Source organism: Mobula hypostoma, chromosome 8 (genome assembly GCF_963921235.1).
Source record: "Mobula hypostoma chromosome 8, sMobHyp1.1, whole genome shotgun sequence".
Taxonomy (NCBI): Eukaryota; Metazoa; Chordata; class Chondrichthyes; order Myliobatiformes; family Myliobatidae; genus Mobula; species Mobula hypostoma.
Window position 1 is genome coordinate 131290398 of NC_086104.1, and position 12160 is coordinate 131302557.

The window sequence follows — 12160 nt, forward strand, 5'->3', positions numbered from 1 at the left end:
CCCATTACAATGGTGTGGGCATCTCACACATTCATTCCCAGGCATTGAGTTTATTTCAGTGGTCATGCACATCATTATCTCCAATAACTGTGTATATCCAGTTCTCCACACAAGCTCCAATAGCATTCACTGCCTTCCTAGATGACAACAGAGTGAAGCCACAGGAAGACAAAATGGGGCTTTAATACCAAACATTCAACCACCATGTTATTTTTGTCCTCATCAGCAATACAACAGCTTATTTTGACTGAGGATATTAATGCTACCTTGAGCCTCTGTCTCTCCACTCCTCTCATCTTGATACTGACCATCTCGCCTCTCCACTCTGAGTGATACAGGGGTCTGACCAAAACATTGAGAATTTCTTTTCTCCGTAGATGCTGTTCAACCTACTGAGTTTCTCCAGCAGTTTGTTTGTTGCTCCAGATTCCATCACCTGCAGTCTTGTGTCAGCAATTAACAGATTATAACAAAAAGGACACCAATTCTTCCCACCACCTCCTTGTGCTGGAGTTACTGACTACTTTCACATTCTCTATTGCAAATAGTGCCCCTTCTCATTTAGTACCCACAAACTTAAAAGGCAATCTTAAATGTGTTTCTGTGACTGTTAGAGCCTGCAATTTATAGTTTGGAGATCGAATGATCCAGCACTTCGCTGTCTTCAAGAAGACTCCAGAAAGCCAGCACACACTTGGGACAGTCTCTAGGTGAGGAAACCTCGAGACAGGGCGCAAGCCAAAGTTCAACTTTATTTCACCAATTCAAATGTCCATTGATCGCCGATTAAAGTGCAGAGGAAGACTGAGACGTTGAGGTGAATGAAGGAGAGTGAGAGTTCAGCGCTGACCGCTGCTGAGAAGGAGTCTGTGAGCAGCCTATTGTTATGTGGCTCACTGTGGCAGGTGGGTGGGCCTCTTGTGTGGTGTCCCTCTCTTTCAACGATGAAGGAGGATGTTACTGTGGTTCTGCGTTATGGATTGGACTATTGTGTTTATGGACTATGAACTTTCTCAGACTTATTTTTTTTCCATTCTGTGTTTCTTTATCCATTTTTTTTTGCTTTGTTTTGCGAGGGGAGGGGCTTTGAGGATCAATGTTCTGTTCCATTTTGTGCAGGGGAGGGGGATTTGAGGGGAGGGTTGATGATCAGGATGCTGTTCTTTTTTGCGCAGGGCTAGATTTGATGTTTCTCTCCAAGTGACCTTCATGTTCCTTCTTTGTTTTGTGGTTATCTGGAGAAGACTAATTTCAGAGTTGTATATGGATACCTACTTTGTTAATAAATGAACCTTTAAATTAATCTGTGCTTTGCTCTTTCTAGAAGCCTTGTTGAATGCCACAAGAGACACCCATAGAGGTGCTGATTATTCCTACATCCCTCCTTGGACACTCTTGAGATAGATGTTCAAACAACCACCACATCACATTAGTTTGCCATTGGTATGGGCAACAGACTGCAAACTTAGTTCCACAAAGCCTTCATAAACAAAAGCTTCAAATGGAATTACATTTATATCACAGACAAGAGAGCCATCTTATAGGAAGTGATTAAACTAGACTTCTTTTCTCTTAAGTTTGGAAGAATAATCTTGTTGAAACAGGTAAGAATCCCCAGGGGTTTAACAAGGTGATGCTGAAGAGCTTTCTTTTTAATTAGCAGATACAAAACCAGGGATAATAAAGAATCGCAAATTTGGAATCAAAAACAATTTCTTCAGTGGGAATTCTTTACCCCAGAGGGGTGTGGATGCTTAGTTGTTGAGAAACTACAGGGCCAAATGGACAGATCTTTTGGAATGCAGATGAACCAAGGAATATGTGGATTGAGCAAGAATGGCTCAATCGGCCATAATCCTGTCAAACAGCCAAGAATGGCTGAATGGCTTATCACTGCTTTTTCCTGTGTTACTATATCTGGACAAAGAATGTTTCCTGAAAATCCCAAATAGGTTCATCATGGTCTTTGCTACTTCAAATATTCACAGCCAGAACATACCCAAACATAATGAATGAGTGCCTGAGATGAATGGCCTTTCACAATTCTTTAATAAGTGTTTCTCACAAAAGCCTGGTTTTAGCAATATTGTAAAACAGTAAAATGTTAAAATGCAAAAAAATTGCTGTTATCTGCATTTTCTTCAATAACAAAGTACAAATAATTGGAGAACATATTTGTAACAAACTGCCCTGATAACTTCCTCACACGAAGAACAATAAGATTCAAGCGGACAGTTTGGGGCACTGAACGTACAAATGGATGCCAGACTGTGACAGCCAGGGCCACAGTGGTCACCTATAACCATAACAATGTGCCTTTATGTAGCACCTTTCATATGCAGATCACTTTCATGCAGCAACATAGTGGCATAGAACTGGTGATGCTGTTTCACATCTCCAGTGACAGGGGTTCAATTCTGGCTCCTGGCACTGAATGACATTTACATGTTTTCTTTGTGACGGAGTTTCTTCCAGGTGTTACAGTTTCCTCCTACATTCCCAATTAAGCTACCAGCCAGCTGACAGCTTAATTGGCCCTGTAAACTGCCCCTGGTGCTGGTGAGTAGATTGAAGGATCATAAGCAAGAGAATAAGTCGCAGTGAGTTGGAATGGGACCGATGAGTGCTGAGAGATGGCATAGATTCAATGGGTCAAAAGGCTTCTTCCAGTTCAGAAGAATATATAAAAGTACATAGCATATGCCAAAGAAGAATAGAGTATCAGTAATAATTATTTTGTTATATCTCATTACAATAAAACAGACAGGCACTTAATACTTACCAAATGGTGGTTTGGTTAAGTTAAGGCAAGAGAGGTGATATGCTTTGGGGCAATCCTTTTTATCACACATCACCAGCTCGCCTCCGTCACAGCAACGGTAGCAATAGTCCTCATGCATTTTCCTGACATCTATCTTGGCCTTGCGTTTCTTTATCTTCTTCTTTGCATTCTTTGCCTTTTCTTCATTTGCTGTCGCAGCAGCAGTCTGAAATGCAAAGTCGAAACAGTTTCAAAAAATGTCTTACCATGCATAACTGACAAATAACATCAGGATTTTTGAAGCTCGCTCCTGTGAAGTGAACAATGCACAGTTGCATGTCTGACTTATAACACAGAACACAGAAATTTACAGCCCATTACAGGCCCTTCGGCCCACAATGTTGTGCCAATCATGTAACCTACTCTACAAACTGCCTAGAATTACCCTACTGCATAGCCCTCTATTTTTCTAAGCTCCATGTACCTAGCTAAGAGTCTTTTAAAAGACCCAATTGTATCTACCTCCACCATCGCCAGGAGTGCATTCCATGCACCCACCACTTTGTGTGTGAAAAACTTACCCCTGACGTCCCCTTGGTACCTACTTCCAAGCACCTTATAACTATGATCCCTCATATTAGTCATTTCAGCCCTGGGAAAAAGCCTCTGGCTATCCACACAATCAATTCCTCTCATCTTATAGACCTCTATCGGGTTAGCTCCTCTCCTTCAAGTGAAAGAAGATGAAAGGCCAAGTCCACTCAACCTATTTTCATAAGGCACACTCTCCAATCCAGGCAGCATCCTTGTAAATCTCCTCTGCACTCTTTCCAAAACTTCCCCGTTTTGTTACTGGGATAGGCTGACCCTCAAAATAGATCATTGAACATAGAGACAGCAAATGCTGGAAGTCTGGAGCAACGCACAAAAAGCTGGAAGAACTCAGTGGGTCAGGCAGCATCTATGGAGGGAAAAGGATAGTCAATATTTTAGGTCGAGGTTCTTTATCAGGAGTGGAAAGAGGAGACAGTCTGTTTCAAAAGCTGGAGGGAATGGATGGATCAACAACTGGCAGGTGATAGGGCTGTGATAGGCAAGTGAGGAGGGTGAGAGGGGGAATGATGTTAAAAAGCTGGGAAGCATTAAGTGGGCAGAAGATGGAATCTGTTAGAAGAGGACAGTGAACTATGGAGTAAAGGGAAGGTGAGGAGGGGAACCAGTGGGAGGAGTATGTGGATAATGACAGAATGAGAGGGCGAGGGAGTGAAAAGATGAGTGATTTATTTATTTAGCAATACTGCATGGAGCAGGCCCTTCTGACCCCTAGAGCAGCGCCACACCAACAAACCCCCAATAGTCACAGGACAATTTACAATGACCAATTAACTTACCCAGTACATCTTTGGATCTTAGGAAGAAACCAAAGCACCCGGGGGGAAACACACACATTCCACGGGGAGGGCGTACAGACATACAGAAACCAGAGCACCCGGGGGGAAAACACACACATTCCACGGGGAGGACGTACAGACATACAGAAACCAGAGCACCCGGGGGGAAAACACACACATTCCACGGGGAGGACGTAGAAACAGCACCGGAATTGAACTCCAGGATGTCCCGAGCTGTAACAGTGTCACACTAACTGCTACGCTACCATGCTGCCCCAATGGGGGCATGTGGGTTAAGGAGAGAAATGGACAGAGGTGAGTGGTTAACAAAAGATAGAGAAATTAATGTTCATGACGACTGTTCTATATTCAATGAACAACATATCAAATTGACATGCATAGTTCATAGAATATAGAACATAGCACAGTAACAGACCCTTCAGCCAATCATGTATATAATGACCATTATGTCGCTTTTACTTATCCCATCTGACTATAGAGTACAGAATATCAACTGATCACAAAATAAGAGGGGTTGGATTCTAAATCTGAATCCATTTTGACTTTTGGCCAAGATGAAGATGCCAGAAATGACAGTTGTTCCTATCTGCAGACAAAGAATCTGTAACAGCCCAGCAACAAATCAACATCTACAGGTAACACAGAAAACCGGCTTTAGAGGAGAGAACATCTTACAACAAAATGTCACAAATGAAGGATATAAGAGAGGCAGCATAACTGCGGTAAAGTGCACTTCAAGCTACCATTTCCAGAGCTGTTCTATGTCTAACAAATAAATCTCTCAACTAATGGGATGAGGTTTCTGCTACTGAACAAAGTGTATTTACTGTATTTGATCTATATTTACAGGACATGAAACAGCCCCAGGAAATTGTGCACGCTCCTGTTAAACATGCAAGGCTCACAAAAATGTTCATGGAAACATTCCTTTGGTTAACTAACTTACTGTTACCTACTGGGTTGTGCTAGAATTGGAGAGAGGGGAGGAACAATAAAATTTCCATCCAGAAATCCAGCATTACACATGAGGCTAAAATAAATTAATGGTATTTGACTTAAAACAATAGCTCCTTTTCTCCCTGCTCAAATGCTGCCTGACCTGCCATGTGTCTGAAACATTTTCTGGTTTTAATTCTGATTTCCAGCACTCAGCAGTTTTATTGATTTTCATCATTTGCTGGGACCACATGGATACCTCAAAACACACTGTCTCCTTGATCAAGTAGGTTATTACTACTAGCTGTCCTGCTTCATTCATAAAGAATGTCTATTGGAAAGAGGCAGCTGACCAGCAATGGAGCCAAGACCAAAAAATGTTTGGAAAAACAGGAAGAGAGGAAACCACAGAGTCGCCACCCAACCTTTCTCCACTTCTGCTGTTAGAGGGAAAATAGGGATCTATTTAAAAGACAAGCTTAAAGATAAAAGTACCAGAGTTCATGTTGGACCACAAGACATAGGAATGCTGTTCAGCCCACCAAGTCTGCTCCATCATCCCATCATGGCTGGAATCATTCCTCTCCAATGCCAGCACATCTCTTCAAAACTGCTCACAATACTCCATGTGGCCCGACCAATGCCTTATAAAGCTTCAGCATTACATCCTGGCTTTTGTGTTCCAGTCCTCTCAAAATGAATGGTAACATTACATTTGCATGCCTTACCACCAACTTAACTTTTAGGGAATCCCTTAGCACCCCTGATTTTTTATTCCCCCCCCATTTAGAAAAAAGTCCCTGCCTTTAATCCTTCTAGCAAAGTGCTTGACAATACACTTCCCTACATTATATTCCATCTGCCACTTCTTTGCCCATTCTCCCAATCCAAGTCCTTCTGCAGATGTACTGCTTCCTCAACGCAACCTGCCCATCCACCCAGCTTCATATCATCCACAACCTTGGCCAGAAAGCCATCAATTCCTTCATCTAAATCACGGACATACAATATGAACAGAAGCGGTCACAAAACCAACCCCCGTGGAACATCGCTAGTAGCCAATCAGAAAAGGCTCCTTTATTCCCACACTTTGCCTCCTGCCAGTCAGCCAATCTTTTCTCCATGCCAGTATCTTTCCTGTAATACCATGGGCTCTTATCTTGTTTAGCAGCCTCATGTGCAGCACCTTGTCAAAGGCCTTCTGAAAATCCAAATAAACCACATCCACCGACTCTCTTTTGTCTATCCTGCCTGTTATTTCCTCAAAGAACTCCAACAGAATTGTCAGGCAAGATTTCTCCTTAAGGAAACCATGCTGATTTTAGCTTATTTTGTTATATGTCTCCAAGTACCCCCAAACCTCATCCTTAATAGAAGATTCCAACATCTTTCCAACCACTGAAGTTAGGCTAACTGGCCTATCATTCCGTTTCTTCTGCCCCTCTCCCTTCTTATTTTTCTGATACTATGTCACCTTTTTAAGGATTTGATTTCATACTTTTTTTTAAAACTAACATGATACCACACTGTCTGCTTACCTGTCTGTCTTTTTGATACAATGTGTATCCTTGCAAGTCATACAGCCATGACTCATTGATGCCCACAACATTGTACCTGCCAATCTCTAACTGCGCTACCAGATCAACTGCCTTATTCCATATACTGCGTGCATTCAAATACGACACCTTCAGTCCTGTATTCATCACCTTTTTAGATTTTGGTTTCATGTTACACTTCAACTCATCCCACTGACTGCAATTTTGTCCTTTCATCTGCCCATCTTTCCTCACAGTCCCTCTACACACTGCATCTAGTTGTATACCAACTGCCCCATCCCCTGCCAAATTAGTTTAAACCTTCCCCAACAGCTTTTGTAAACCTGTCCGCAATGATATTGGTCCCCCTTGGGTTCAAGTTATCTTCCCAATGACCCAGAAATTTGAAACCCTGCTCACTGCACCAATTCCTCAATAATGCATTCATTTGCCAGATCATCCCATTCTTACCCTCACTGGCACATGGCGTAGGCAGCAATCCAAAGATTACTACCTTTGAGGTCCCTGCTTTTCAGCTTTCTACCCAACTCCTTACACTCTGTTGGTACCAATATGTACCACAATTCTGGCTGTATACTCTCCCGCTTTAGAACGCTGTGGACCCAGTCTGAGACATCCCTGACCCTGGCACCTCGGAGGCAATGTACCATCCAGGTTTCCCTGTCACATCTACAGAATCTGCTATCTGCTCCTCTAATTATAGAATCCCTCATCACAACTACACTTATCTTCTTCCCCACTTCCTGTGAGCCACAGAGACAGACTCAGTGCCAGAGATTAGGTCGCTGGGAATTCCCCGTTAATTTGTCCTTTCCAACAGCATCCAAAGCAGTATACTAATTAAGGGGACCGACCACAAGGGTACTCTCTGCAGTGGCTGCCTATTCCCCTTCCCTCTCCTGACAGATACAGGTACCTGCCTTCTGCAGCTTAGGGGTGACTACTTTCCTGTAGCTCCTATATATCAACTACTCATTTTCCCATATAAGCCTAAGGTCACCCAGCTGCATCTCCAGTTCCCTAATACAGTCTCTAAGGAGCTGGTGCTTGGTGCACTTTGAGCATGTTTAGTTAGCAAGGAGACTGGATGTCTCCCATAGTTCTCATATCTCATACAAGGAACATATCACTAATTCTGGTCTCATTTTCAGCACACTAGCTATGTACTAACAGAAAAAAAACTTATGTACTAATAGAAACTTATTCAGAACCTCCACCTGTGATTGCCCAAAGCCTACTGAACCAAAGCCTCACAATTCTAACATTGCCCATTCACAAGGTTGCTCCACTTACATCTCAGTTCTTTTTATTTGGCCCCTGCCAAGTGTCTAATAGATTGTCATGACTGCAGCCCACCAAAATGTCCCCAAAAGCACCCCAGCTCTTTTTAAACCTTGACTTGCATCATCTCATCTTTGTCTGCCTTTTTTCTCCAAAAAGTCCCAAGGAATTCATTACCAAAATCAACTGCATTTTATGCGAAGGGCACTCCTTGTGGCACTCACCTTTGGACGTACACCTAGATACCCACTGCAGTTGGGAGCTCCACATTTACACACAGTCTTTCCATTGCCCAAGCAATCCAAATTATAATTGAAGGTTAGTTCAGAACCTAAAGATAAAATAAGGGGGGGTTACTTCACAAATAGCCTGTACCACTGGAGGCCACAATCTATTTAAAAGACTGAAAAGTTAAGCTTGAATTAGCACCACCTAAAAACTTTTAGTTATGCCCTGAAATACCGAAATCTCTGCCTCCACAAACACAGTAACAATGTTTAACTGATGATCAACAAGAAAGTTGAGTTGGGGTGAAGGAGAGTAGAGGGGAGTGAGCAAGGCAAAGTCAGAAACCCAGGAAACTAACTTACAAAAGCTCCTGCAAGTGTTCTGTACAATACTTGCTGCAAAACTTCAGATTAACAAGAACTTAAGAGAAATAGCAAGAAGTGAAATTAACTATGCAACCACTACTGACACTGATGCAAAAGTTTCATATTTTTAAAAAAAAATCTTTAATTAAAAGGAAGCAGTGTAACTAAAAACTCTGCCCTAGATGGTCCCAAGCCCATCTATGAAAGGAGGGTGAGCAGCCCCATCCCGTAAAAACCCAGCGCTACAGAAACACAAAAGGAAGCACCAAAGGCCTCACCCCTGCGAGAGAAAGGATCTTTGATGGACTACACCTTAAAAGACCAAAAGACTGGCCCAGGGCAAAGGACTCTGGTGGGCTTCTTTTGGCAGCCTAAGCCCCAGTAGGGGTGAAAGGCTGAAGAAGAAGTCATTTAATTAAAGAATGACATACTAAGAAACAAACACTATCAATAGTTGTTTTAGGCTGCAGGCAATTCTTACAGTACAAAAGTGGAGGAATAAGACACTGATAACCCAAAATCATATCACCAGCTCATTACAGTTCACTCATTCACAGATATTGATATAAAGTAATTTTTGGATTTCTGAATCAAGTTCCATTTTCAACAATGCAAAACAACTGCCCATCTCTAGCAGCACCCAACACACCTGCTCGTACATCACAAAGTGCAAAGAGACCAACGCGTGTGTCACCCATCACCATCCATTTCTGTGTCTCACAATTTGGATTGCAACTGTGATTCATGAACCGTGAGAAATTCCCTTTGGGTCCAGCATCGATGATACGATCCTGGAAAGACAAATGAACATCGTTTCCACTGTGCCTTTGCTAAAGGGCATCATTACAAAGCCAACATCCACACCATTCCTGTATGAACTGCATGGAGTTATCAATATGACATCCAGTTTGCATAGATTTAGTTTTCCAGAATTAAAGTTTAACTGACCTTCAACAACCAGCAAAGCAGTCTGTGCAGAGCTTTATAATGAAGACAGTGGCCACTTATCTGCTGGAAAAACCTGGCAGCTGGAAAGGATCCTTCCAGCTGAATCCTATTCTCATCTCTTGGTCTCACACTTCAAACTCAAGGCGCTTCAAGCACATAGTTAAAAAAAACTATGACGAGTTCAGGAAGTAAACTCCAAGTTCTTTTCACATTCTGGGTGAAATTTATTCTTGCCCAATCCCACCTAATTCTTCAATTGTGCATCTACCAAAAACACCTTAAAGGTGGAACTTTGCTTACTGCTACCTCGGCTTTCAAGCCCTTAGTATTCACTTCAGATCACTCAGTTTTTTTTAACACCTTAACTGGTTACCCCTTAAGCTGCTCTTGGTCATAAAATAACTACATACTGTAAAAAAAAATTCAAATGGCTAAAATTTTCCGTTGCTGGCAATGCCTTAAGAAGTCTCCTCCAAATCTCCCTTAAGTTAGCTTATTAAGTTAGGAACAGCAGTTATAATGGGTGACTTCAATCTACATATAGATTGGGTGAATCAAATTGGTAAGGGTGCTGAGGAAGAGGATTTCTTGGAATGTATGCGGGATGGTTTTCTGAACCAACATATCGAGGAATCAACCAGAGAGCAGGCCATTCTAGACTGGGTATTGAGTAATGAGGAAGGGTTAGTTAGCAATCTTGCCAATCTTGTCCTGGGTAAGAGTGACCATATATGGTGGAATTCTTCATTAAGATGGAGAGTAACATAGTTAATTCAGAAACAAAGGTTCTGAACTTAAAGAAGGGTAACTTTGAAGGTATGAGACGTGAATTAGCTAAGATAGACTGGCAAATGATACTTAAAGGGTTGATGGTGAATATGCAATGGCAAGCATTTAAAGATCGCATGGATGAACTACAACAATTGTTCATCCCTTTTTGGCAAAAGAATAAACCAGGGAAGGTAGTGCACCTGTGGCTGACAAGAGAAATTAGGGATAGTGTCAATTCCAAAGAAGAAACATACAAATTAGCCAGAAAAAGCGGCACACCTGAGGACTGGGAGAAATTCAGAGTCCAGCAGAGGAGGACAAAGGGCTTGATTAGGAAAGGGAAAAAAGACTATGAGAGAAAGTTGGCAGGGAACATATAAACTGACTGTAAAAGCTTTTATAGATATGTGAAAAGAAAAAGATTGGTTAAGACAAATGTAGGTCCCTTACAGTCAGAAACAGGTGAATTGATCATGGGGAACAAGGGCATGGCAGACCAATTGAATAACTACTTTGATTCTGTCTTCACTAAGGAGGACATAAATAATCTTGTGGAAATTGTAGGGGACCGAGGGTCTAGTGAGATGGAGGAACTGAGGGAAATACATATTAGTAGGGAAGTGTGTTAGGTAAATTGAAGGGATTAAAGGCAGATAAATCCCCAGGGCCAGATGGTCTGCATCCCAGACTGCTTAAGGAAGTAGCCCAAGAAATAGCGGATGCATTAGTGATAATTTTTCAAAACTCTTTAGATTCTGGATTAGTTCCTTAGGATTGGGGGGTAACCCCGCTTTTTAAAAAAGGAGTGAGAGAGAAACTGGGGAATTATAGACTGATTAGCCTGAGATCGGTGAAAGGGAAAATGCTAGAGTCAGTTATCAAAGATGTGATAACAGCACATTCGGAAAGCGGTGAAATCATTGGACAAAGTCAGCATGGATTTGTGAAAGGAAAATCATGTCTGACGAATCTCATAAAATTTTTTGAGGATGTAACTAGTAGAGTGGATAGGGGAGAACCAGTGGATGTGGTATATTTGGATTTTCAAAAGGCTTTTGACAAGGTTCCACACAGAAGATTAGTGTGCAAACTTAAAGGGTTATTAGGGGTATGGTATTGATGTGGATAGAGAATTGGTTGGCAGACAGGAAGCAAAGAGTGGGAATAAACTGGACCTTTTCAGAATGGCAGGCAGTGACTAGTGGGGTACAGCAAGGCTCAATGCTGGGACCCCAGTTGTTTACAATATATATTAATGACTTAGATGAGGGAATTAAGTGCAGCATCTCCAACTTTGCGGATGACATGAAGCTGGGCGGCAGTGTTAGCTGTGAGGAGGATGCTAAGAGGATGCAGGGTGACTTGGATAGGTTAGGTGAGTGGGCAAATTCATGGCAGATGCAATTTAACATGGATAAATATGAGGTTATCCACTTTGGTGGCAAAAAGAGGAAAACAGATTATTATCTGAATGGTGGCCGATTAGGAAAAGGGGAGGTGCAACGAGACCTGGGTGTCATTATACACCAGTCATTGAAAGAGGGCATGCAGGTACAGCAGGCGGTGAAAAAGGCAAATGGTATGCTGGCATTCATAGCAAGAGGAGTCGAGTACAGGAGCAGGGAGATACTACTGCAGTTGTACAAGGCCTTGGTGAGACCACACCTGGAGTATTGTGTGCAGCTTTGGTCCCCTAATCTGAGGAAAGACATCTTTGCCATAGAGGGAGTACAAAGAAGGTTCACCAGATTGATTCCTGGAATGGCAGGACTTTCATATGATGAAAGACTGGATTGACCGGGCTTATACTTGCTGGAATTTAAAAGATTGAGGGGGGATCTTATTGAAACATATAAAATTCTAAAGGGATTGGATAGGCTAGATGCAGGAAGATTGTTCCAG

The 12160-nt window shown here is 42.1% G+C and overlaps 1 protein-coding gene across 5 annotated transcripts in view; it reads right to left on the minus strand.

Annotated features, from left to right (window-relative positions):
• The window catches only part of nsd3 (nuclear receptor binding SET domain protein 3), a 98748-nt gene that overhangs the window by 4674 nt on the left and 81914 nt on the right, over window positions 1-12160 (minus strand). For all 5 annotated transcript variants that reach the window (XM_063056893.1, XM_063056895.1, XM_063056897.1 and 2 more), the window contains 3 exons: window positions 9189-9330; window positions 8171-8277; window positions 2783-2987 (listed from right to left, as the gene is read on the minus strand). In XM_063056893.1, coding sequence (XP_062912963.1) covers window positions 2783-2987; window positions 8171-8277; window positions 9189-9330 — 454 coding nt within the window. The remainder of the gene's footprint in view (window positions 1-2782; window positions 2988-8170; window positions 8278-9188; window positions 9331-12160) is intronic.